Here is a 26,243-nt window from a genome sequence, read left to right as displayed (position 1 = left end):
GGAACAATTCAGCACTATGCTAATATCATCAGATATTATTAACCTCACAACCCCTGGTGATATTATTTCAGGTATTGCTCTGTTGAATGCAATTTACACTCTTTCCACTATGCTCATTACTGGCTGTTTGACTTTCAAATCATTTTACACGACACCTGCTAGATGAACCGGATAGATGTGGGCTGATTCTTGGAGTTTGGCCTTGACAGTCAGACGTGGAGAAATGTTCTTCCCAGCACCTGGTCTCCGTTTAATCCCACATCATTCAGACGGGGCATGCGGGGCATGCATAAATACGTTTTATCAAATGTTCCAGTGGCTGGGAGGATTTAATTAATGATCTTTTCAATGGAAACCCTCCAGGAAATGAAGCGACAGCGGGCTTTCGTGTGTTTAAATATACTCAACATATTTGGCTCATCCCTTTCAAACTGGGCACAATCTCTTCTTTGGGGAATTTATTGTTTTGATGCTTGGTTCTTCTTGTCTTTCAGCTAAATAAAAGTAGATTTATGAAATTGTCAGTAAATATGCCAAAAAAGCGAGGAAGAGAAGTCTGGACCATGAGCTGTCAGCGTGCAGATCTCTTCTTTTTTCTCTGAGTGCTGAGAGATGACGGCTTTGGATTTCAAATGATGGGGGCTGACATGATACGAGACTTTCAACAATCTGCAATAACGACCTTCTCTGAGACCCCCGCATGCTGTCAGGTTGTAAATGTGTCTCAGGTGAGAACAGATTCTTTTGGCACACGAAAAATGTGTTACCTAGCAACTCCCCCCTCAACTCCAGTGTCCTATCAACAGTCAGCTTGGAGGTATCTCTGGAGATGCAACCGTCCCACACCCCACCTACAAAGGACTGGTTCAGTTCGCATCCACAGGCCTCATGACCCCATCCTGGACAAACAACAGCTTCATTCTTTGCACCGCTGCTGACCTTATTGTCTCTTTGTGAGGGGAAAATCCAGAGTTGCATTCTGTTAAATGGCAAACTGCTCATCAGCTGTGTGCAGGACGGACTTCCATACCTCCGGTGCAGGCGTGCAGATGAGCACGGACACCGCCGGCTTCTCCTCAGGACCGAGCGCAAGGAAAACATGGTAAATATTTCATATTCTCACCACATGTTCTGTTTTTAGGAGTTAGGAAAAAGCTCATCACACACCACAACTGTTTCTGTCACCATGTTGACATCCCATCATTTGTGGACAGAAAAAATGATTCAAACACATAAAACACTCTGCATTTGTTTCAAAATGAGCTGTCTTCAAGTTAAGAAAACGTATTGGGTAACAAGGTATGCACACAAAAGCAACAATATTTGCTTTGGTTTGAGGTTAATATCATTAAACAGACATACTGACTTGGAGTTTTGTTTAGAAAAAATGCATTCAAGTCACTTTCAGTGAGCTAGAAATTTCAATGACAGTTGACAAAGGCATCTCCTGAGGTAACAAGATGATGTAAAATAGTGAAAAAACATAGAAAAATAGATTTTAAAGAGCTTTAAAAAGGGTGCTGTGACTTTTCCAGAGTCTTGATGGAGATGCGTTATCAGTGATTGAGAACCCAGTAGCTGTCAATCATCATTTTCCCTCAGAAGCAACAACAGCCGTTGTGGGGGCCAAAGGAGTCCAGGGCTGGTTAAAGGGCGTCCACTCCACGACTCACGGTAATCTGCGCTTAATGAATCAACAGGATGAACATTGTTATTAATATTATAATCTCTGATTATACTTATGACTATGCAGTTTTTCTACCAGCTCACATTGAATCATTCTTCTCAGCTCACATCAAAGTTTAAGGAACCTTCATGCCAGCATTTCTGTTGCTTTAGCTCACAGACTGGTGAGGCTGCTGGCAGCGGTGTGTGCAGTGGGACTTCTGGGAGGCGTTGTTGTTGGCGTCTGGTTTTTAGGTGAGTCTTCACATCTAAGAATGAAAAAAAGGAAAAAAAATGGGCTTTAAAAGAAAAAAAGGAGAAAAAAAAGGTCATTTTCTTTTGAAAAAATGATGATAACAACACTAATGATTACCGGTACCTGAAATGATGTTTGAAGATTAGTGGCACTAAATCCAGGTAAATGTTTTCATCCGACATTGAAGAAAAAAGGTTTTAAGGTGACCTAGAGTCTCTTTTCCTGGGTGACTCAGGTTTATTAGGGAAAGCAGTGAAAGTTCAGATAGTGCTCTCTGAGATGTGTTATCCTTTGTGCCACAACGTCTGTTTTTTTCTTTTTTTTTCCTTTTTTTTGCAGGAGTCTGTGTTAATTAAAGTGTGTTTGCAGACTAATAAGGTAATTCCAACAGGCATGCCAAAAACCCTATCAGCTGCCTGGCTGCTGATTAATCAGTCTGCAACTCTAAAGCACCAAAACGATCTTCAAGGATTTATTTTTCCCATCCTATCAAGCGTAAAGCCTTTGATGCAAATTAACCAGAACTGTGCAGAACACAAAACAAATGTTTATGGGGTTCAAAAGTAGGTATGTCTCAGGTATCAATTACATGGATAAAAGTATATGATTAATATTGAGAAAAGCACAATGCTTTTCTTCCTATTTTTGTCTCAGGTGTCCCAGATTGCTCTCCTTTTTCTTTTTTATTGAAAATTTTATTTTAAAAAAAGCACATTATTTGTCCCTTATTTTGAAAATGTTGATTTGCTCTGCTTTAATTGTGGTCATCTTTACAGCTATGTTGTCTTTTACAATAACAGATAAAAAACATTATTTCATACACTTTTTTCCTATCTAGTCAAGCTTCTAATGAGGCCGTCCTCTTCCCAAACACCAGTGGGCCTTGGGGACACAAAGGAAACGCCTTTCTGCAACGTAACCGAGGACGTTTCTATCACTGACCCGAGGAAAGGTCTGCATTTTTATCCTTGTCTTTCTGTGTTTCCTAAAAAAGATAACAGCCTGACATACTGTCAGGATTCTTATCATACAAGAGTCATCTTTGAAGAGGTGCAGCAGCTGCTTCTTGTCATGTTTCTGCTCACAGGAGAGTTTTCCATTGACTGTCATAAAGACATCTCACACTTTGTAAAAATCGACTTTATTAGCATCAATAGTTGTGTTTTTCCAAATCGTTGCGTGCTCATCAAGCGTGCTTGTTCATTAGCGTTGACTGAGAGCCTGCGTCTGGAGGGATTTTCAATCAATCAGCTTCAGTGTTTTACAGAATCAGCCCAGAGAACTCCCTCCTGGAGATCCAGATGGAGAAGCTGCCTACCTGGCTGCCAGTGTGCTATGATAGGTGGAACTCCTCCCTGGGAACGCTGGTCTGCAAACAGCTGGGTTATCTAAGGTGACTCACCAAACCTGCCTCAATCGTAAAATTCATTTAACCCCTCGACGCCTGGATTTATTTCCAGCTATGAGAGAGAGAGAAAAAAAAATCACTTTTTGCTTTCATTAATATAAAGGTCATTTTGGAGCTAAAGTGGTTTGATGCATATTTACATTGATGGGCATCAAGCTCTTTTTTAAATATATATTGTGACACACCTCTGCTTTAATTGCAATAATATTTCTCTATTTGTACGCGTTTTCACACTCTCATAGGCTCACCAAGCACAAAGGAGTAAAGCTCACAGATATTGGGCCGAACTACACTGATGGCTTCATACAAATCACTGCAGAGCACAGAAGCAGCCTGGAAAGTTTGTGGCAGTTCAGGTGAGTATGTCCTACTCAGAAAAGTGCACAATTTTTGCCACATCACTAGTTATAGAATCTGTTTTCATTTAGGAGGAGCTGCAGCACAGGGAAGGTGATCGCTTTGCAGTGTTTCGGTGAGAAAACAAAAGCGTCTTTTGATCCTTCAGAGCATCACCAGCAAAGTGATTCTGAGCAGCTCCTTGTTATGATGAATGGGTCTCTGTGTAGAGTGTGGGACGAGAGCAAAGCTGCCCAGGATAATAGGGGGAGCTGAGGCGGCGCTGGGCAGGTGGCCCTGGCAGGTCAGTCTGTACTACAGCAGCCGCCACACCTGCGGAGGCTCCATCATCACCCGTCAGTGGATAGTCACAGCTGCCCACTGTGTGCACAAGTAAGACTGCCGACCTCTCCAGCATTATAGGTCAGAGATCCAGGGCTTCAATCAGTCATTAACAGCTGTGCAACGCTGGAAACGTTCCCTCTTATCACTGTCTGCCTTCTGTTTTCTTTCTGCAAATGTCAGCTACAGGCTACCTCAGGTGTCCAGCTGGGTGGTCTATGCGGGCATCGTGACCCGCAGCTCGGCTAAAATGGTTCAACACACGGGACACGCAGTGGAGAAGATCATCTACAACAAGAACTACAACCACAGGACCCATGACAGCGATATAGCGCTGATAAAGCTGCGGACACCGCTCAACTTCACAGGTTAACCTGACAGGAAAAAAAGGGTTTCTTCACTCGAAACATTGAAATGAATTCCTGTCAGACTGGTTTATTGCTTTTAATCCTGACTAGACACAATCAGGCCCATCTGCCTACCTCAGTATAAGTATGATCTGCCAGGTGGAACACAATGCTGGATTTCTGGATGGGGATACACAAAGCCTGATGATGGTGAGACAGTGCTGCCCCAGGTCTCAATTCCAATAAGGTAACAGGAGAGTGACAAATGCATCAGCCTTTAACGTCTCCTTCTCTTCTCAGTTCAGTCACCTGACACCCTGAAAGAAGCGCCGGTGCCTTTGATAAGCACTAAGAAGTGCAACAGCTCCTGCATGTACAATGGAGAGATCACGCCGCGGATGCTTTGTGCGGGATACACAGAAGGAAAGGTGGATGCGTGTCAGGTCAGATGGCTGTTTGCATGTTTGCATTCTGTCTTGATTCCTTACAGTTTTGCTGATGGGTTTGTGTGTTTACTTCTGTAGGGAGACAGCGGGGGTCCTCTGGTTTGCCAGGAAGATACTGTATGGAGGCTGGTCGGGGTTGTCAGCTGGGGTACGGGATGCGCTGAGCCAAACCATCCGGGGGTTTACACCAAGGTGGCTGAATTCCTGAGCTGGATTTATGAGATGATTGAGGTAAAGGCTTTTTCTTTAACCTGATAATGGAATAATATTTATATGTAACCTATATTTTTACCACACTTCCAATGCAAATGCAAATCAGCTGATTAATAACTCCAAAATCATTGATTATTGCACGGTAAACTGATCAAAACTAGCTCTCCATTGATGAGTCTAGCTGCACAATCATGCTTTTTCCATGTCAGTTTATTTCTGTAAGTATTTTATCAATTGAATAATGACCTAAAAATGATAACTCTACATCGCTTTGTTAATCTGTAATTACAGTCCTCGTGCACAGCCATTATCATTCCTTTTATATCATCAGCACAAAGGAGGAAAAAAAACTGCTCAATGAAGCGTAATTGAAGTTTACACTGATTGCTAATGATCACTCTCTCTCTCAACAGAATTACTGAGAAAGGAGCAAGACATGAGAGCAAAGGAAGGCCACCGATATTTTATCAGAAACATATGCTTATATAATATATTTTTATGCTTTAAATGTCATTGATATATTGTTTAATAAGACAGTGTGGAAATAAGAGCATTTTTTGTCATATTTTTCACGTTTTGACTACATTAAAGCCTCTTGAACACAGCCTTGTCTGATTTTTACCCTGCAGTTACACGTTTTATCGCTAGGTGGCAATAATGTTCAACAAATCGAGTTTCCATGGCAACTGGAAGCCAAACTACTTTACCTATTGCCTGAATGTCGATATTTGTCAAAGGTTTGATTTAATTTCTTTTCATCTGTAAAGAAATATAATATTGCTTCGTTTGTGTTAGATTTATAATAATTTTTGTTTTCTAAAGCCATAAGTTATTTACTTTAGAGACGAACGAAGGACTTATTTGCTTTCTCTAAACTTGCTAACCTAGCTAGCGGCAAACAAACCTGTCAGGATGACTTCCGGTTGCAATACCGAAGTTTTAGGACAGATCAAACAGTTTTGGTCCATGCTTGACGACCTAAGTGAGAATGACCCTGCAGCTTACCGTAAACTTACCGAAGATTTGAAGACAGGAGGTAAACAGAGGCTGCAACCAGTGCTCCACTCCACTGTGTGCACCCAAATACTGGTAAGTCTAGTGACACGTGCTAAACAGATTAACTAGTTACTTTAAGCATGCATACGCAAGTTTTTTCAAAATAAAACAAAGAGTCTCATTGACAGAACACATCTGACTGATAGATGTTGCAAACTGATGAGTTATTCAATTTTTATGCAATAAACATTGTTCCATTTCAGTAGATATTGATGACTAACAGAGAAGAATGCACAAAAAATAACTCATTACAAAAACAATTAATACTAAAGTAGAAGTAAAATGAGATGCTACACTCCACAATGGAGTATTATTTATACCAAACAAAGTGACTGATCATGTAACGATTAAATTACAGTAACAATACTCTGTGTAGAATTAAGTCAGAGTTTATGTAAAAGTAAGTTTTTGTACTTAGAAATAAACTAACGAGAACACACACATCTATCACATTTACAGCACTGGTCACATATGAACTCATTGGATTTTATTGTTACTATTTTTTCTTTATTATCAAACTTATTTTAGTATTTGTGACTTATTATTTGTCTTTTTCTCCTATGTATGCTCTATATTTGTGAGTTACACTAGGTGGAGACTTTAAATAAGCCTTTTATGTTTTTTTTTGTCTCTCCCTGCACTGCATTTAATTGTATTTTAATGTTTTTCTTGCCGTGTTTTAAATGTGCCAAAGCAAGAAACTAAAAACTAAATTACCACAATTCAAATCAAAGAAACACCTTTTTATTTACTGTCTCTCCGAGGAGAGATAATCTATGATATCTTTTTTTGAAATAATATGGTACAAATAATTAAATAATGTGAAGAATGGCCCAGTACAGCTTAGTTAAAAGTAAAAAGACTCAATCATAGATAAATAAAAATGAGAAAAGAGAGGGGTGCAACCTACCTATTCTTTGAGGTATGAAACTAAATAAATGTAACTGCTTCTTCTTATTTTTTTTATTGTTTAAAATAAAAAATTAAACATGTTAAGCTCTGCTTATAAAGGTTAAATAAAGAATATGTTCTAGAGCAAAGTTTGTTTGAATAATTAACATCTTTATGGCTGTTAAGGAAAAAAAATCACTTGTGTTTTTGCTATGAAGTAAATAAGGTAATTTTGGAGCCAAACTGGTTTGCATATGTACATCAAAGGACGTCAAGGGGTTTTATAATAATAATAATAGTAATAGTAATAATAATAAATCAGTTTTATGATATGTTATATTGCAGCATGTGCTTACATTTATTTCTTTGTCTTTTCGGTAGCTCCTTCTTGGGGTTGCCATTGCAAATCAACCGTCCTTCATTTTAACTGTATCCTCACTATTCTCCTCATGTGCTCACTTCAACTGTAGCAACAAAACTGAATCTAATAAAAAATGTCTACTTTTAGAGAAATCTACAGATTTTCTGCACCTCTGGAGTCTTCAATAAAGTTTTTTGAAACTATTGTTGGGTTGACAAAGTGCCCAGCTGTTTCATCTTTCTTTGGTGCTTATTAGAATACCTTTCATGATTTTTTTTTTTTCTGTAAACCTGTCAGGCTGTGTCAATTTATAGCAATGACACATGGTGTGTTGTGACAGTTTCTGAACAGTACAGCTGTGTGCCTCTCAGGAACCACAAACAGGCTTGCTGTACATTAACATATGCAGCTGGGAAACTGTGCCTGAGCATCAGGATCTGAACGGTCCACTCCCAATGTGTGCAGGAAGACTGGAAACGGGGACAAAAGAAGGTCAAGGTGAGCCACAGACCGTTTCTTTGTGTTGCACCAGCCAAAACGAGACGCTCCCATTGTTCCTCTGCAGGCTGGTATGCTGTCCTGGATGTGGCATTTAATCCTGCAGCACTACGGGGGACGAAGGATGTACCAGACATTAACAAGGTGTACACTGTGGCCCTGAGCTTTGCCCAGCAGCGGCATGGAATGCGGTTATCTCAGGAGTACACTGTTGTCAGCTGCAGCCCCAAGAGTCGCTCAGATGATTTGCACCGTCGACTGGGGTTACGAATGCAGTCCAACCTCCCCAAACAGCCAGAAACAGGTAAAAGAGAGAAGCTTTTAGCAGTGCTAAGCCCCTAAGGCCTTTTATGTTGTACCCAATGTGTCTTTCCTGTGAAGGTGCATGATCTGTCACCTCTCAGCAGTTTCTCTTTTTTTTTTTTCAGCCTGCCAAAATCCAGCTGCCCTTCTTAAGCAGATCTACTCTCTCCAATCAGAGAAGCGTGACGAGAACTCCACAACCCAAATTCCTTTCGGATATGAGGAGTGCAAAAAAAAGGATCTGATCCAAGTAGTTTCCTCCACTATTGTGGAGCCTGAGAGGCCCGAGTACCACCTCGGGGTGAAGAGTGATGCAGCAGGAGTTCCCCGCAGCGTGGAGCTGACTGTGGAGCTGCCAAAGGTGCGCTCCGTGTCAGAGTGCCAGCTGAGTGTGTCCCAGGTTAGCGGTCGCACACTCCCTTGAACAGTTCTAATAAACAATTTCAGGTCCCAGCATGCATCAGTGCATAGCTGGATGCCATGAAGAAAAGAATTACAGCTCTGCGATGAACTGAGTTTTGCAGTGCTGAATTTGACCCTATGTTGCTCTGCAGGAGGACGTCCTTCTGCAAGTGGAGGATGTGTATTATTTGCTTCTGGATTTGCCCGAGAAGGCAAACGAAGACACGGCTTCAGCAATCTTCAACAAGAAGACAAGGAGGCTCACAATGAAAGCGGATCTTCTGTGAGTCTGGGGCCGCGCAGGAAAAGCAGAAGTAGGAAAGTAAAAAAGCTACTTCTGATGATGAAAATATTTGAAACAAAACAAAAATCACCTCTAAATTATCCTGTAGTATAGTCTGCTCAAACTTAAGAACAATAAATCTGCCTCTAAATAATATTCAATAATATTAATTAATTTATATCCATTTACAAGTCACTCTCTGCTTCCCCTCTTCCACAAAAAAAGGATCAACTAGATTTTTGAGCTGCTAACTTGTGCGAGTGGAGGTGTGCAATGGCAGTCATTACTGCAGGCAAGTGGGAATAACAATCACAAACATGGATCCATGCAATAGCTTGTTGTTCATGTTTATTAAAACATCAAAACAGATGCAGAATAACGTCACTGTTTGGCATTCTGGAATGTTGTCAGCCAAGGCTTCCATTTTGAGGTTTGTTAGCAGCCTTTATGTAAACTGAGCATTTTTTACATGAATTCACTTTTTATAAAATTGGAATTTTGTGTGTTTAGCTTCAAACAATGTTTAATATGCATCCTCTTCAACAAAGTGTTTCCTAGATGTCATTTTTTTGGGAAATCCAACATTCAGTGTGACAACAAAGCTGACTCTAGAAACATCTGATCACCTTTGGCACTTGTTCTTGGTTAAATACTTAATATTTTACTGTGGTTTGCATTGCATCACATGTTTTTTTAAGTGGTTAGTGAGAGCAACTGAGGTTTGTAATGTTGATCTCTGGGTTTTGGAGCCTCATCTGCGCTCTCCGTGGTCCTCCTCCACCCACGCTACGATCTTCCCCTCCCAGCCAGGCACAACTGCAGAATCCTGAAACACCTGAAGACACGACATCCAACATTTACATACCTGGGAGGCTCTTTAACGTGCATAAAATCATAATATTTTTGAATGCAAAGCAAATGCATCTTCGTGTGCCTTTATTTATTTATTTTCATTTTCCTGCTGCAGCTTAAGAGAAAAGAAGTGATTTTCCTCCATCGCCTACCTCCTCCTTCACTGTGCCAAACTCTGGGTCAAGGGCCTTAAAGTGGTATCTGAAATTGCCTTGTCTGTCCACGGCAGCCTTGAAGTCCCGAAGTGTCACTTCACCCAGCCTGTAAGCAGGCGCTGTCAGTCAAAATCTTTGCATTCATACACCCACACATGCCTTTCTAACATAAACAGTGAGCCGCTGAGGAGCATCAGAGCTCTGGCTTCGCCTCAACCCATCTCTAACCCAGACAGCTTTTTTTTTTTTGTTTAGAAATGATCCATTTAGTAGACAAGAAATAAACATAAACACGGCAACATAAACCCACCATTAAGTGTAATTTTATTTTCACCTTTTCGGGATGTTAATCAGGAATGGAGTGAGTGAGCGGTCTGTGAAGTAGAGCACTTTAGTGGAAACAGCCGCGTCTAATCCCGGGCTGCTGTGGGAGTGCGCCATTTCTGGAAATACAACAACGAGGTGAAGAAAAAAAAAAACCCAGCAAACATTGTTATTCATAATCAGAGCCTGAAACGACTGGAGCTGCACAGCAGGTAGTGCCGTCTCCTTGCGCTGTTATTTATCGTGACAATTTGATTCAACAGCCTCAGCTGAAACCTTGCACAAGCTGAAAAATTCTTCGAACAAGAATTTTCATTGTCTTACTGGAGCTCGGTGGCCATGAGTCACGGTCTGTTGAGTTGGCTCTGCGTCCCGGCGACCTAAACTCCTCCTAAAGGAACAACAAATGGTAAACAGACAAATGTGACTGAGACGTGACATTACGTCTCAGTAATGCGTCTCACGTACCCCTCGGTCCTGTCTGCGCTGCGTTTCCAGGGAGTGCAGACGGTCCATGAGGCTGGACACGCCCTGCTCCAGAGTGTCCAAGGTGTGATGCTGAGGGTCATGTCCTGAGAAACTGTCCCTCAAACTGCGGAGAGCTTCCCTAACCAGCTGCAGCTCCTCCCCCTGTGAAAAATCAACTTGTGTTTGTTATAATCATTCATTTTTTTAATTATAAAACAAATTATGTGTTAACTAGCGCATAGTCTCTATGTTTCCATCCCTTTGACCAGGGAGTTTTTCAGCTGCACTCTACGATGTCAGGCATCAAGGATTGTTGACCGTCATCAAAACTTTTTTTTTTCTTCTTAATTTTAAAGTATATATGGAACAAAAACTCTTTGTCCTTGAGGATATAACAACAAAATATGTGCTAAAAATAAGGATTGTTTTCGTTCTTTTTAGTTTAGAATCCCTAATAAAAACAAAGATCATTTGAATCCTTTAATAATACATAATAAAGGACAAAAATCCAGATTCGTTTACTGTTTTTCTCTCAATTGAGCAGCCCAGAGAGGGGAAACTGCAGCACACATGTGTGACCCTGACAGGCCGAAGTAGGTTTTAAAAAAGTGAAATTATTAATCGTTTTCTGTCTTAATTCTGTTTTCACATCACATCAGGGTACCGAACAAATAAAAAAGAACTTTATTTTATGAATTGTTCAATGTAATGCTTTTGTAATCCCCTGGTCCCCCCGTCCTGTCTTTAACTATAACATCTTGCACGGCAGAATGAATGCAAAGTGCTCAATTCTAACATTTTAAATTATTCATGCAGTTTTCAGATCATAACAATTAATTTTTCATATTTTTTTAACCGCTGTGTGTATTGTTTGTATTTTAAACAGTCAAAAATTAGGAAAAAAGTGTAATAAAGTTTTAAAATGTGAAGTTTTGTGAGGTTAAGACAAAAAATTTGAAATGTTAAAACCAAACTTATTGTGACAGTACAGTGTGTCTTTTTTATTTTCCCGCAACTTTAAACTTTTTAAACCTTTTTTGACTGATTGACTAAAATTTTAAATAAAAGGGATAAACATAAAGTGATAAAGTGCCTGAAACTTGTATTAATCTTCACCCCTAATCTTGCTATATTTAATGCATGCATTTAATAATAAACATGTAATCATTATTTATAATAACTATTCCTAAAAACACGACAATTAAAGAAAAAACTGTAAATTGGTTTCATTTTTGCTTATTTTGGTACTTTCCTCCATATTTTTCAATAACCTCACCCCACAGACAGAGATGCTAATACGTTTTTGTGTTGTTACTAATATTTTAAGGACGTTTTGCATATTAAATAACATGTTTCTTTATTTAAATGCGTGTGGTGACAAAAACAAAAACAACTGCGCCCACTGTTTGCAACTTTTTGAGTAAAACATACTGGTGCGTTGTGCTGGAATGATGGAGGAGATGTTGACGTCACTGAGTCCCTGTAGCTTCTACTTTCACCTCTGAATGACTGTGAAACGGAAACATTATGAAAAATCAAGGCTATCGACGAAGAAAACAACCACAACAATTACGTTTCGGTGAAATTGGGCTTCAAAAATTCCAAAGATAGAATAAAATGGCAATTAAGGCAAAAGAAAACAGAAACGTATCCTCGGAGCGGAGTTTATGCACTCAAATGTTCCCTAAAAACATTCAACAACTCATGTGTGACTCACGTTGGTGCTCCGGGTCCCATGTTCTTTAATTATGACCATGAACAATGAAGCATTGTGCTCCGTTTTCAGTTTTTCTCCCATTCTGTAAGCAAAGCTCACTGGTGCAAGAAATGCATACTGACCCACTGCAGTATGAAAACAGACTTCAGCTAATGCAGCATTACTCTCCGATGACTAATGCTTTATAATAACTGCAGTGTGTTTTTGGATGCATCCCACTTCCCTTTTGAGCGTGGCTCTGTCCTTAGCTAAACACAGCTGGCCTTAGTTTAGGTAGAAGCATTACTTCTACGTCCTCTGCTTTCACCCCTCTTTCCTGCCCCCTCTGCCATGTGGTCAGTGAGGATCCTGCCTCCTTTAGTGAGGATAGTGGTAGGTGTGTTAACTATAGTGTTATATAGACTTGGAGGCCAAGCTAGAGCAGTTAGAAGTGCTGGTAGCGCGGGCCAGGGCTGGTCTAGCTATTGCCCCAGCGCAAACACTTAGAGCACCCAAAGCCCTCAGTTACACACACCCATTCTAGGACCCATCCTGTTTATGCTTTACATGTGGCCTTTAGGAAACATAATCAAGAAACACAGCATTATTTGTAGAGTGATGCGGATGATATGCAGTTGTATTTATCTATTAAACCAGACCAGAAGGACCATATAGAGAAACTTGAAGCCTGCATCAGAGACATGAAGACCTGGATGGCAATTAAGTACTTCTTTCTAAACCCAAGAAAAACTGAGGCCATTATAATATATATATATGTATATATAGACATCCCTGAGGTTTCTTCTTTTTTTCCAGAATCCATTCTCTTTACGAGTTTTTCTTTACCAAGTAGGAGGGTCTAAGGACAGGGATGCCCAGTTTAGCCTGGTTTGTTTAGCCATTACTCATTGATTTTTTATTTTTCTGTTTATTACACAATTACCAGTATGAAGCCCATTGAGACGACTATTGTTGTAATATTGGGCAATATAAATAAAATTCAATTGAATGAATGCATCACCGGTTTGGGTTTTTTATTATTTGCTCAGGGGGATTTGTTGACAAAAAAGACATGTGAGTGCTGTCTGATGTGAAGTAGCGTGTGACCCCAATCTAAAAAAAGGTTTCCCAAGCATGGTCGTTAAGATGCAAGATTTACATTCAAACAGAGACTCTAGCAGAAATAATTGAACCCTGTCAAGCTGCATACCCGTCCATGGCTGACTTCATGTGCTTTGTGCTGAGCCTCGTCAAGCTTTTGCTGCTGCAGAATTCTCTCTTTCCTTCCAAAATGTTGCTTCAAAAGAAAGCAGATGTATGAAAAACAGTGAGGCTCTGTTTTCATGTGTGCGTGCAAACTATATAAAAAAACATAATTAAAAAAAGAGCTACCTCATGTTCATTAAGTAATTTGTCCCTTTCGCTCAGCTTGCGTTTGAGCTCCTCCTGCAGGGAGACATACTTTTCTGAGACCCGTTCTCCAGTTTGCTCACGTAAACCTTCATCCAAGGGTCAAGCAGGCAAAACATTTTCCAGAGTCAACAGGAAATCATTTCTTGACTCACGTTTTCTCTCTCCAGCTGATCTTTGGCCATGTTGCACCTCAGCAGATCCTGCTTTAGCTGCAGCACAGCGTCCTCCTGTAAAGCCAGACGCTGCTGCAAGGCATCCTAATGAGAGAGGGAGATGAGGATCAAAGTGGAGGAAGATCATCTGCCTCCACCTGCTTCAACAGCATCCATACACTCTGCACTAGTTTCATGTTTGTCTTTTATTCTATTCAGAAAGAATAAAAATTACTTGTTGTGTAAACTAGTTTGGCAAACAGGTTTAATGAGTTCTTATCTGTTTTAATTCATAACTAAAAATTAAGAGTACTGTATTTTTCTGAGCGTTTTCTAGCATAGCTTGGCAGGGGGTGCAACTCAGAGCCTTGTCACAGCCACTACAATCATTTTGCGCATATTGGACAAATGAAAATTGGTCAAAAATCCTACACAGTTTCGTAAGATTTACATCATAATTGTATATAAACAACATAAAATTCGCATAAACTCTGTAATTCTCAACCAGCCAAAAATTTTGAACAGCTCAAAACCAAATTCACGTAAAGATCTGTTTGCCGAAACCCGTGACGGACATTTGCTCACATCAACGAACGCAAGAAGCACTTGAATTATGTATATCTCTCATGTATCATGAAATACTGAAATTTCATACGTGAAAAATGCGCAAAATATACGTAGTGGCTGTGTGACACGGCCTTTATACTCAGGTCCAACTTACATGACTTTTAAAAACAAAGAAATAGCAACAAACACTAGAGGGCACTACATGTGTGTATCAGCAGCAAAAAAGTAACAGCAACAAAGTTGCGTCGCTCAATCTTACGCTGGGCACGGCGGAATAGTTCCAAAGTGAAACAGACGATGAAGAATTCAACAGATTTAGTGACTTGAAGCCATCAAAGGAGTTTAGTTGACTTATTAGCATGTTCTTTATGCTATGGTTATCTGGATTATTATTCAAATGTTGTGCTAATTGTCCCATGAAGCTAAATGAGCATCAATGGGTTCTGGTAGTGAAGTGTGTATAAATTAAGTTTATTTTTATCTTTTCCGTTATTATGATTTGCCTTTCAAGATAAAATGTTTGTTCTTGGTTCAATCTTTTGTTAAATAAATTTCTCCAAAACGTACGACCGACATATGATTTTTTCTTCTCTGTTCTGCATTGTTTGGCTGCTGCGACTTATAAGAGCGACTTATACTCCAAAACGACAGTAATCTATTTACCTTAATGGCTTGAATGTGCCGCGTCTCCTGTTTGTGTCTGAGGAGCTCCCTCTGAAATGGACGCACGGGCAGAGAAGAGGAATCTGATTAGAAGGCTGTTCAACTGCATTGATCTTAAACAGTTATTGCTGCACCTTGAGATCAAGGGCTTCCTCCATGCTTTGGTCCAGACGACTGCGGATTAAAACCTTCAAAGGGAGAGTGTGAGCAGGATAATTAGAGATAAGAAAAGTGTCTGAATGCATGTAGAGGAAGTGACAGCACATGACAGGGAGCCCCTAAATGAGAGGGAATCATCTGAGCTCTGCAGCAGCTGCTTTACAGACATCTATGCAACTACAAGAATGGCAGTGGACACTTCAATCGGTTTCAAAAAAAGGAATATTTTCCCTAAGTTAGCTGGGAGAAGGCTCTGTACCGTACCAGTTGCTGATCTGCGCTAGCCCGGTTCTCCGCGAAACCCATGGATCCGTCCTTGTCATCTTCAGGTAGGACACCTTGCAGCAGCAAACCCTGAAATCATGACACAAAAGGAAAGATTGGACTCAACTCGAAAGTATTTGACTTTTCTGTTTCATTTGTTTGTGTGATTTATGTGTGTTCTTCTGCAACAAGATACTGTAGGTAATAATTGCACTCAGAGCCTGTGAGTGTTCACAAGTTTCAATGCCTTTTGAATTGAATTTACATTTTTATGAGCAAGACGAACCATCAGTAAAACCTCAATTTTCAAAAGTTACAATATTTACAAGTTACAAATAATTATTTAATTTATTTATTACATTTCTGAACTTAATTTATTTCTAAAATTAAAGAAAATATTTTTTCCAGTGTTTTTTTTTTGTTCAAGGTGATCCCAAAGGGTTTAAATTGTTTGTTGTTGTTTTAAAAAAAAACTTTTACTTTGTTTTCTATGGAGTCCTATACTGTTCATAATTAAATAAATAAATATTTAATTAAATAAATAAATATGACCTCATGCAAATACACAATCAACCAAAAAATCTCTCATAAATATATAAAAAGATCATGAAATGGTGAAAAACCTGCACACTGATTTTAAATTAGCCATTGTATTATTCAATATATTTCATTTTGCTTTAAAAACCTGTTCATTATTTTAAAACAGCATTTTAAAATATTCATTTTTAATCATGTTGAATATTATTATAATTCTGTTTTTTTTCAGAACCTTGGATTTCAAAATCAATAATTTCCAAAGTAGCTTTGTTTTTATTTCATGTTGCTGTTTTTCACCATGGCATATTTATTTCATGAAGAGCTTTTTCAGGAGAATGAGTCTATCTGTCAATCAAACTAGACAAGGTTGAGACACTTTTGTGATTGGCTACTCCTTTACTCAGACATGAGCAGCAGCACCCTGACTACATCGATCGAAGACGCTTCAGCAAACGCGACGGCGCAATGCACACCCCTCAACACTAGGGGTAGTTTGCCCTTCAACACATCCACAGTGTTACCATAAATTGGGCAGTTTTGGTTCTAAATTTCCGGATAAAAGTGGCTTTGGGCGAGTGTGCATAATTCGGGTGATTTTGTGGTCGGTTTGGCAATTTTCATCTTCTCATGAACATCTAGTAGTGGTCTAAGTTAGGCTGAGTGGCTGTTGGAGTTCCACTAAGCTTCCATGAACTGGAGTTTCCATGAATGCAACATGCCGCGTGTGGGAGGGGCTACCAGCTAATGTTTTTAGCCTGATAGCCACATGGAGCGCTTGCTTGTGCTTATCTCAGTAACAATCCATGGATGCACAATGCACATAGAGAGTGTTAAGATGTCAGAAACGTCATCGCAGAAAAGGTTCAACATTTTCCCTGAGAGGGAAAAATAAAATCAGAGGACCTGATTATAATCATTGTCTCAATCATAATCATTGTCTCAATAAGAATGAGGAGTGTTTCAACGGGGGACTTATAGACGTGGACGACCGGAGCTCCTCTGTGGTTTGGTCCACACAAACCCTCAAACTACAAAAACAGAGTCGTCCATGTTTGCATCTTCTCCACCAGACAGATTGTTTGTCTCTATTTGATCTCTAATGTCAGCAAAACCGTGCAGATATCGCTGAAATATATCATCTATCGGACTGGCACACCGCTGAGCGGGTATCGAGGAATAAGAGTCGATTTCCATGGATGAGCCAATGAGCGTTTAGATCCCGCCCACTATCACTGATTGACAGACAAACCTATTCTCCTGAAAAAGCTCTTCATGAAATAAATACGCCATTGTGAAAAACAGTAACATGAAATAAAAACAAGGCTACTTTGGAAAATATTGATTTTGAAATACGAGCTTCTGAAAAAAGACAGAATTATAATAATATTCTACATGATTAAAAATAAATATTTTAAAATGCTGTTTTAAAATAATGAACAGGTTTTTAAAGCCAAAATGAAATATATTGACAAATATAATGGCTAATTTAAAATCTGTGTGCAGGTTTTTCACAATTTCATGATCTTTTATATATTTATGAGAGTCATATTTATTTATTTAATTAAATATTTATTTATTTAATTATGAACAGTATAGGACTCCATAGTTTTCTTGAGTGTTGGAAATTAGGAAAAACTATGACAAAATAAATAGGAGAGGCATGAGAAAAAAGTGGAAAAAACCTCCACCATCAAATAGGCAGTAGAGTCAATATCTTGCTTTTTTTTATTGGGTTCTTTAATCTGAGTTTTCACTCTGGGGCCTTTTTTCCCGTTTCAGCAGTGAACAGTCTGAACTTGGGGTGAACAAACATCTACTCCTGGGAAGATTAAAAAATGAATGATTCCAGAACTGAAGTGTCTGAAGACGACCCTTTAACCCGCCTCGCATTGATGGACGGCACCGACGGATTCTGTGAGATCACAGCTGATGTCTTCCCTCCCTGGAATCGTGTCAAAGCACATCCCACTGTTTGCTTTAACATCTGCTCTGACAGAGATGGCTGCACTGTCTGATGATTCTAAGTTGATTAAGAGCATTTGACTGCAGCAAAGCCTTGAAGTTACTGTTTATCAGAGGTTGTGTTTATCAGTTAATATAACCAGAAAAAGACTGAGTTGTTTTACGCAGATTTTGTTTTGCCCCAGTTATAGAATCCTAAAGACCCGCTCTGAAGAAAATAGTATGTTCTTGTCTTTTTTCTGATGATAGAGGACATATGTTGAGAAAATTCAACTTAAATTTGCCCAGGAGCAGACAAAAAACTGAAGTTTGAAAAAGAGTTTATTTGTGGCATATAGAAAATGTGCTGGGCGGGCAAAAAGCTTCCTGCTCCAAGCTCTTAACGACATGAAGGGAAAAGGGGGCGGGTTTGCCCCACACCAGCGGCCCCTCCCACAGCTCAGAGGCAAATTTCTAATGAACTACTGCCACTCTGCAGAAACTATGTCCTAGAAATGTTTTTGGATACAAACAGTTAATATTGTTACAGTCGTTATGTTTCATTCGTCGGCTTTTAGAGTCTTTACCTAAAAGAAAAAAGATGAGGGATTAACCAATTCAGAAAGTGCTGTGCTACTCTAATGATGCCAGATTAAACAATCAAACCTAATCAGGCTACAATCATCCAAATCAGTATTGTAAGTCTAATTAGTTTTTCAGTAATGACTTATTAGCAAAATCTGATCCTTTTTTTAATTGAAGCTTGCAGTGGATTCATCTGCATGCTGTCCACTTCCATTTAATGTTTTTTAAAGCTGTTGTTGCAATTCTCTTTTAACTTACCTGCAGGCGGAATACCATCCTCCTGGCTTCCTGCATCTCCTTCTCCAGCTGCTCCTGTTGGGCATCCAGTTGCTCCTCCCAAGACTTTTCCTCCTCCTGCCCATTGTACCCAAGGGAGGGACATAATCCACAAAGAGACACCTCCTCTGAGAGCAAAGGAAAGGTTTTGTTTTCCTTTTTTTTTTACATGATTGGACTTTGGCTCAACAAGAGTGCATGTGCAGCAGACCCACCTGGAGCAGATTTCCGCTCTGTCTGCTCGGATTTGTCCTGCTGGGGTTCCCCCTGCTTCTCTGGCCGCTCGTGCACTGCCTCCTCTGCAGCGGTGTCAGTCGATTTGGTGATAACGTACTCCTCTTTGGGGGAGTGGGCGGGGCTGGTTGAGCTGAGACTTAAACAGATGGTGGAAACAGACAGGGATAAATGTGTTTATATCCTGCCAAATGAGCAGCAGTAAACAAACTGAGACGCATAAAATTGAGATTTACACTTTAACAACACTCAGAAGAGCCCCAAATTGAGAAGTAATCCCATCTGGGCCTAATATTTTACAACCAATCAATTTCCAAGCCCAGAAACCCAGTTAAAATAAAAAAACAAGTGTCAATGACAAATAAATGCCGATAATAGAATTAATAAAAACAAAGCTGAGCAGATTTTTATCCTGTCGAGAACATGAAAAAAAGAAGAAAGTGCATGCAACCCTCTTTCCCACAGGAAATTCTTTGCATATTTTTCATCCCGTTTGGCTTTCATTTTCAAAACAACCCTCTTGCAAGACACATGAATATTTTTTTCTTTTCTTTTTGCATCTTTTGAAGATTTGGAAAATAGAAAAAGCTTGTTTTTTTGGAAGAGCATCTCCAGCCAGCTGCCATTGTTACTCTGGGGAGATACGATTTATTTCCTGTGAACATTAGAGGGATTCTTGCTTTTCTTCTTTGTGTCTGCGCGCTGCAACAGGTTCAAACGTGGAGCTGGAAAAACGATTAGAATGTATCAGGCTGCTTCTGAGGCTAAATCAGCAAAAAACGGAAAAAGGAACTGCAGCTTTGACTGTGAGCGAGGCGGTCTTTAGAAACCACAGAATGTCCTGAGGAGGGTTTTCCCTTACAGAAGCACAGCTAAAAAAAGAAAACATGACCCAAAACCAAGATATGAAGCAAGCCAACCTTCTCTTTATCTACTGACATTATTTAATTTAAGCATTGAGCACAAAAGACAATATAATCTTTGATCAAGCACTGAGATTACACTGCTTGTGTTTAGACTAAGTTTGAGCACATCCAACATTCCTGTCCTCTCCTACTTCAGCCAAACAAACCTTTAGGGCTTGAAGTTGTAGTTACGGAGAAATAAATGTTAACTTGGTTCTAAAAGTGACAGACTGATGCTGCTGTTTAATAGATGCAGGGTGGAGCTGATACTTAAAATAGAAAAAAGATTTAAGATTTAAGGGATTAATGCAGGAAACACATCATAGAGTCGAATGTGACTTTTTTTTTGGATAACGGGAACTTAAAGAGGAGAAAATTAAAATGGCAGTGTGTGATAATATCTTTACCTGCTTCAATTTACAACTATTTGTGTTAAAATGTTGCGCGACTGATGTAAGTTTTATAATAAATGATCGTGGAACTGAAAGGGAGGAGTTTGGGGCCCAAATATAAAGAAAGGAATTATATTTTCAATCGAATTATTTGCTTGCCTCGTCATAATTTAACTTGTGGTAGATATTGCTGAGCAAATGAACTAGATCTACTTTTCTCACCTGTAGATGAAATTTTATATTTCTTCTGAACATCACATTTAGACTTAAGGTACATTAATATTCTTGACTATAAATAACTGTCAGAAGAATAAAAACGTTGTCTTTTTCCTCTTAGTTTGAAACGATCTGACAGAAACTTAAGATTTTTTTTTCTTTTATATTCTTAAGTGTGTTTCCGAAGAAGTGGCTTCCTTCTCATCTTTTTACATGAGGATATAATAGGAATCACTATCTGCATGGCGGGAAAAATGAGTGTAAATCAGTAATTCTGTCACATCAACAGAAATCCAACATACGGAATTAAAACATTTGGGTTCATCTTGAGATTAAAAACTGGGATTTGCTACAGATGAACAGAGCAACAGATTAACAATGTTTGCTAAGCGCTCATGGGGACAAACTGTTTGTACGTCTCTGTTGATGAAAGCAGAACCCTGAAATTATTTGAAACGAGACGAAAGTAATAATCAAGCAATGAAAACCAGACATTGCTTAAAAATTAAATAACAAACGATTGAAAAAGACAGAAAAAAATTTAAAGGTGCTCTTAAAAAGAAGAAAAAGAGAATTTTTGACCATATTTATGGTCTGTAATCGTTGCTCCTTAAATCTAATTCATGTCACAGGTGTGTTACTATAGTCATATCTATACCACAGACTTTTAGGGCCACCCAAAAAAAAAGAATAAGTAATATTACAAGATTTAACGTTCTAATTTTATGACTTTAAATCTTATACATTTATGACTTTTTCTCATAAATTTACAAGATTTAAAGTCGCAGTGATCACACAGTGCAGCAAGTGAACGCCCCACAGCAAAGCAGAGCAACTAAACTCACTCATGTTTATTGATAACATTACAAATGTTTGGAAGCTCCTTTGTTTGATTTACGGTTTATTAATGTTTTATTCTTTGATAGATAGCTTGCAGGATCTCTGCAGCCCGTTGATGCATCGATATCCCTGCAGCTGTCCACTTCCAATCCTTTCTTTCTCCACGAAAGACAAGATCTCCTCCAAGTCTGAGTGATGCTTCTATCCGATGAGGCCGGTTGTCTTCATTTGCAATGTTAAACTAACGCTTAACTAATAATTATTTGGTTTTGCATTGCAAAAAAGTCATGAATTTAGTTGATAACTTTTAAAGTCATAAATATACTACTTTATTCTCGTAGTTTAACAGTTTAACTTTTATTCTCGTAAAATTAAGACATTAAAGTCATGATTAAAAAATAAAATTGTTTGTAAACTGGCTCTAAAACTCTGTCGTGACATCTATACCTGGACGTAACGGATAAAAAAATCTCAAAAAAAAAACTTCTAAAGCCATCATAGGTGAACTTAAAGGTCAAAGTGCATCAGTCTTAGAATGTACTGTCTGTAACATTTTCAGCCAATCTGGAAGAATGTATTTCACAAAGGTGAAACTAAGCCAGTATATATTCTGCAAAGATGCAGAACACCAAATAACCGAGCACGATATCCACTGTGAAGCATGGAGGAGGTTTTGCAGTGGTCTGGGGCAGCTTTACTGGCAGGGTGTCTTAAATCTGTGCAAGGTACAAGGAAATCATAACAATAAAACATTGTGGAGCCAAATGTCCTAATCTAAATCATTTTAAGCATCTAAGGAGATGAAACATCTCCTCTTCAAAAGAACCCCTTTAAAAGTGGGACAAATGGAGAAGTTTGCCCAGAGTGGACCTACATAGATGTGGACAGGTTCAGAAGTCTTTGTGTGCGATTGCAGAGAATGCCTTCAAAGGTTGTATTAATACGTTAAAACAAGGGTGTCCAAAGTTATTGCAAAGAGGGCCAGATTTGGTGAGATAATACTGTTTGAGAGCCAACCAGTGGGCTTGAATTCTATTTCATGTTTTTTTTAACTTTGCAATAGAATTGTTTACATTACCAAAAATTATTGGGAATTTTGTATTTGAAGACTAGAAACAAAAAAAAGAAAATAGGTATTTCTGGAAAAAAACATCAAGTCCATATGAAATACTACATATTGTTCAATGTTAAAAGCTCGATGTAACCTTCTAAATATAAGTCATGTGAACAGGAAACTAAAACAAATAGTTATATTATCCAGGACACCGGTCAGAAAAAAAATCGTCTTCTTTTGTTTAGTCTTCATTTTGAGCAAGAAAGTTTACAAAGGGTTCCGCGACAGTGTTACCACAGGTTTACAAAGGCTAATAATAACATTTAGCCAATCACAAGTAAGAAATTGTACAAAGCATTTTTAAAAAGTATTGGGGCTGCATGTTATTGATTTTGTGACAGATATCGGTGGGACAGTAAAACTTTGAATGATAACGCATTTGGCCTACAGGCCGGACTTTGGACATGCAGAAGGATTACTATTAATAATAGGATTGTTGTTGTTAATAATAATAATAATAGTAATAATAATTATTATTATTATTATTATTATTATTATTATCATGTCAAATAACATTTTAAAGGCGATATCTGTTTTTATAAACTGATGTATAAACATTCAATAATTATTAATTTTGTTGTTATTTAAGGGTAAATTTTGGGCTTTTCTCTCATTAACAGAGAGGGATACAGCAATGTATTCCACCAGCTTTTGTATTTTTTAAGAGATTTATTTTAACTCGTATGTTGCAATAACAGTCGTAATACAATGTTTTATTATTGTTTATTATTATTATTATTTATTTATTTTATCTTGTTAGCATGCTAGAATTACACTTTTAGCTAGTTGTTTTAGGCCTACATTAGCCAAGGAAGTGATATTGAAGCATGCACAGCAGTCATGTTAACTGTTTAATCATATAATTTTATAGAAATGTTTCCTCTTTTTGTGCAGACTTGTATTTTTATCGTTTGGAAAGGCACAGCGGGTTCCGGCAGACAGAAGGCGTTGCTAGGCAATAGCCTCATGCAGACACATCTGCGGGAGGGACACACCCACACCTTCTGCTATGTAAACACCGTAAAAAAAACTCAGTTTGCAAGTAGTGCGTAAAATAATTACAACAGTAAGATTGAAATATGAATGAATGGAGAGTTCGAGCTCCAGCAGATGTATGCTACTGATGCATTCAGGCGTCATTGATGCAAAAACAGCATCCTTGGAGAATCGATTTAGAGCGGCACTTCTTACCATTTCATCTGTTTAGCTCCCATGCTGGTATTTATAGACCTAAGCCCCCATACAGCCGGAGCCCTGCATCTGGGCGCTGCCCTGCTTCTCAGTCATCCCCGCAGCACCGGCGGCAGCCCACGGAGCGGCGCGCACAGGAGCCTCCCCGTCGCACACTGTGTTTAATCAAAAATAACCGCACGCTCAAATCCTCTCCGGCGGAATATTCCTAAAACACAAAGCTCCAAATCCACATGAAAACCTCCTTCCCAAAGCCCTGCCTCCAAATCATTACCACGGCTGAGTCCAAGCTGGCAGAGACGGAGGCGCAGAGGGCTGGAGCTCAGCAAATCCAGCGACTCAGCCTGCCTGGTAGTTCATTGCACCCGCCTGATGGTTGAGCTCACAAGCACATTGTTTTTTGTTCTTTGAGAACAAGAGCTGATGTAGCTCTTAGACACCCCAGTCTCTCCTTTATCTGATTCTTTTTTCTTTCTGTTCTCTCTCCCCCTCCTCTCAGCCTCCCTCTGTTCTGCTTGACTGCACGTGCTACTGTGACTCCTTCCTGCAATAAGTTGGGATGTCAGACATGGCTCAGTCTGGCTGTGTTTACCCTTCCCCCTCTTCTGCATTTCTTTCCCGTCCTTTCCTGGGATGCATCCTCTTTTCAGGAGGAGGAAATATTAGGGGTGCAACAATTTATTTCTTTTAACAACAATTCTATTGGTATCATATATTGTGGTTGACGATAAGATTCATAGTCGATATTGTTCATTCGATCCTAAAATCGATCCAGGACGTCTTTATTTCTTTCTTTATTTTTAACTTGTCCTGTCCATCAGCTGAGCAAACAGATGAGATCTGAGGGCCTCTTGTGTTGGATATATTTTACTGTTACAGCATGAGGCCATGAATCTTCTGACCCACAAGATGTATGAATTATATGAATATATATGTTATTCAGGGGCTGCACGGTGGCACAGTTGTTAGCACTCTTGCCTCATAGCATGAAGGCCACTGGTTCAAGTTCCAGCTGGGGGACCTGAAAAAAGAAAAACAATGGGGACCTTTCTGTGTGGAGTTTGCATGTTCTCCCTGTGCACATGTGGGTTTTCTCCCAGGACTCCAGCTTCCTCCCACCGTCCCAAAACATGCTTCATAGGTTAATTAGTCACTCCAAATTGTCCATAGGTGTGAGTGTGCATGGGTGTGTGATATGTGTGACCTGTCCAGGGTGTCCTCTGCCTTAGCCCATAAGTGCCCGGGATAGACTCCGGCAGCCCCGTGACCCCGAAAGGGACAAACAGAAGAAGATGGATGAATTAATATGTTATTCAAAACTGAACAGCGAAATTTAGGGTACATTCAAGTCCAGAACCTTGTGCTTGGTCTGTACTCAGACCACTGTCTTTAGGACATTACTGTTTCTCTGATTGCTTTGCCCCAACCTCTTAATTCCTGGCCAGTGACTAAAGAGATCTTTAGTAACTTGCTTTTGTTACCAAGCTTTGTTTTGGAACATGAATGTCTGCTTGAATACAGTCTGAATTCAGACCAACCTCAAGGTTCAGGACTCAATCCAGACCAATGGACTTTTCCAGTCTGAATGCGCCATTAGTTTGACAAAGTCCAGCCCACTGTTGTTTTTCCACATGAAATAATATAAATAGAACATTGTTAGAATATTCCATCTTTATATTAGAGTAAAATAAACCTACCATGCTTCAATCCAAATGGTATTTTCCAATATTGATATTATCAATTTATGATAATAATGATTTACCATCAGTACAGGTTGATTCGATTAACAGCTTTCTTTAGACAAAGGTCCAAGTTGGATAATAGAAAATTAAATTAATTGAATAAATTAATTCATCAATTAAGTCATTTAATCGTTAGACCCCTATTTTTTATATTTATTATCAGTATATTGTTGCAGGAGAAACACGTAGTAGTCTTTTGCCACAAACACACAAATGCTTAACGAAGTGAAGGACCTACAAAGTCACAGGAAGTTGGGAGTTACTTGAAGAGGAAATTGCTGTTTATCCATCAGCCTGCAATTATTGCCCTACTTCATACACACTCATTTCCCTGCACTGTTACTGGAAAAGGAGGTCCAAAAATAAACACTATAAAGCATCAGAGATGCGTCGAGGGCAGGCAAGAAAAATCCAAACTATTCTCTGACATGCTGCTGGTGTGAAGTACCCCTCTGGAAGGCGATTGAGCCTAGCGCAATGTCATTAAGCTGTTACAAATGTTGCTGGCATCATCAACACAACATTGAAGTAGCTCTCCATGTGACAGCTTGCAGTTCTGTCCAGAACAAAATAGCAGTCTTGAATTCTGCATGAGCACCATCAACACATGCTTTCAGGGGCTACTTTGGCACAGATTCATGAATATGTATGTAAAGCCACAGACTAATGCAGCATAAGGTTCATGCTGTAAAACTGCAGGGAAAAACACATTTATCTCAGAAAGACTGAAAGGCAAGATTTTCTTTTGGT

General features: G+C 39.1%; 3 protein-coding genes and 1 long non-coding RNA gene across 12 annotated transcripts; 2 read left to right on the top strand and 2 right to left on the bottom strand.

The window, feature by feature from the left end:
- Positions 1 to 376: 376 nt before the first annotated feature.
- On the top strand, positions 377 to 5,617 carry tmprss5 (transmembrane serine protease 5). The gene is made up of 13 exons (XM_020708188.2): positions 377 to 1,102; positions 1,536 to 1,674; positions 1,840 to 1,920; positions 2,760 to 2,873; positions 3,179 to 3,314; positions 3,572 to 3,685; positions 3,758 to 3,801; positions 3,896 to 4,058; positions 4,191 to 4,375; positions 4,466 to 4,564; positions 4,655 to 4,797; positions 4,879 to 5,031; positions 5,427 to 5,617. The coding sequence occupies exons 1-13, from the start codon at positions 1,100 to 1,102 to the stop codon at positions 5,433 to 5,435; spliced, it is 1,383 nt and encodes a 460-aa protein (XP_020563847.1). The 5' UTR covers positions 377 to 1,099; the 3' UTR covers positions 5,436 to 5,617.
- LOC110016200 lies at positions 1,174 to 6,117 on the bottom strand. 2 transcript variants are annotated; one of them, XR_002291504.1, is made up of 5 exons: positions 6,030 to 6,117; positions 4,871 to 5,009; positions 3,240 to 3,381; positions 1,771 to 1,934; positions 1,174 to 1,679 (listed from the first exon to the last, which is right to left on the bottom strand). It is a non-coding gene; the product is annotated as an uncharacterized LOC110016200 (long non-coding RNA). The 2 variants fall into 2 exon arrangements; XR_002291502.1 differs by having other exon boundaries at positions 4,871 to 5,051; positions 6,030 to 6,112.
- On the top strand, positions 5,690 to 14,117 carry pih1d2 (PIH1 domain containing 2). Of its 5 annotated transcripts, XM_020708191.2 has the most exons (7): positions 5,690 to 5,750; positions 5,902 to 6,102; positions 7,693 to 7,819; positions 7,887 to 8,123; positions 8,248 to 8,522; positions 8,677 to 8,807; positions 9,775 to 10,293. In XM_020708191.2, the coding sequence occupies exons 2-7, from the start codon at positions 5,926 to 5,928 to the stop codon at positions 9,791 to 9,793; spliced, it is 966 nt and encodes a 321-aa protein (XP_020563850.1). In that variant the 5' UTR covers positions 5,690 to 5,750; positions 5,902 to 5,925; the 3' UTR covers positions 9,794 to 10,293. The 5 variants fall into 5 exon arrangements, with proteins under 5 accessions (XP_020563850.1, XP_020563852.1, XP_011480726.1 ...); XM_020708193.2 differs by lacking the exon at positions 9,775 to 10,293 and adding an exon at positions 13,883 to 14,117 and having other exon boundaries at positions 5,701 to 6,102; XM_011482424.3 differs by lacking the exon at positions 9,775 to 10,293 and adding an exon at positions 13,883 to 14,117 and having other exon boundaries at positions 5,701 to 6,102; positions 8,677 to 8,838.
- Positions 9,138 to 24,281, bottom strand: LOC101166321 (dixin-A-like). Of its 4 annotated transcripts, XM_011482425.3 has the most exons (16): positions 24,026 to 24,273; positions 23,752 to 23,906; positions 19,075 to 19,232; positions 18,842 to 18,987; positions 15,521 to 15,610; positions 15,232 to 15,285; positions 15,098 to 15,148; positions 13,868 to 13,972; positions 13,695 to 13,748; positions 13,513 to 13,599; positions 12,038 to 12,115; positions 10,607 to 10,768; positions 10,463 to 10,529; positions 10,149 to 10,257; positions 9,812 to 9,920; positions 9,138 to 9,642 (listed from the first exon to the last, which is right to left on the bottom strand). In XM_011482425.3, exons 2-16 carry the CDS (start codon positions 23,772 to 23,774, stop codon positions 9,559 to 9,561), a joined length of 1,377 nt encoding a protein of 458 aa, XP_011480727.1. In that variant the 5' UTR covers positions 23,775 to 23,906; positions 24,026 to 24,273; the 3' UTR covers positions 9,138 to 9,558. The 4 variants fall into 4 exon arrangements, with proteins under 4 accessions (XP_011480727.1, XP_004075387.1, XP_011480728.1 ...); XM_004075339.3 differs by having other exon boundaries at positions 23,752 to 24,281; XM_011482426.3 differs by lacking the exon at positions 12,038 to 12,115 and having other exon boundaries at positions 23,752 to 24,281.
- Between the last annotated feature and the right edge of the window lie 1,962 nt (positions 24,282 to 26,243).

Source organism: Oryzias latipes, chromosome 13 (genome assembly GCF_002234675.1).
Source record: "Oryzias latipes chromosome 13, ASM223467v1".
Classification (NCBI taxonomy): domain Eukaryota; kingdom Metazoa; phylum Chordata; class Actinopteri; order Beloniformes; family Adrianichthyidae; genus Oryzias; species Oryzias latipes.
This window is presented reverse-complemented; position numbering and strand designations above follow the sequence as displayed.

Excerpts from the sequence above, each read along its gene's own strand:
- LOC101166321 (XM_004075339.3), bottom strand. The coding sequence starts at position 23,774 with ATGGGAGCTAAACAGATGAAATG. Across the intron at positions 19,233-23,751 it reads GGAGCTAAACAGATGAAATG|TCTCAGCTCAACCAGCCCCG; the intron begins GTAAGAAGTGCC and ends CATCTGTTTAAG. Across the intron at positions 13,749-13,867 it reads ATCAGCTGGAGAGAGAAAAC|GAGGAGCTCAAACGCAAGCT; the intron begins GTGAGTCAAGAA and ends GTCTCCCTGCAG.
- pih1d2 (XM_020708191.2), top strand. The coding sequence starts at position 5,926 with ATGACTTCCGGTTGCAATACCGAAGTTTTAGGACAGATCAAACAGTTT. Across the intron at positions 6,103-7,692 it reads CTGTGTGCACCCAAATACTG|GAACCACAAACAGGCTTGCT; the intron begins GTAAGTCTAGTG and ends TGTGCCTCTCAG. Across the intron at positions 8,124-8,247 it reads CCCCAAACAGCCAGAAACAG|CCTGCCAAAATCCAGCTGCC; the intron begins GTAAAAGAGAGA and ends TTTTTTTTTCAG.
- tmprss5 (XM_020708188.2), top strand. Across the intron at positions 3,686-3,757 it reads GAAAGTTTGTGGCAGTTCAG|GAGGAGCTGCAGCACAGGGA; the intron begins GTGAGTATGTCC and ends GTTTTCATTTAG. Across the intron at positions 4,565-4,654 it reads ATACACAAAGCCTGATGATG|TTCAGTCACCTGACACCCTG; the intron begins GTGAGACAGTGC and ends TTCTCTTCTCAG.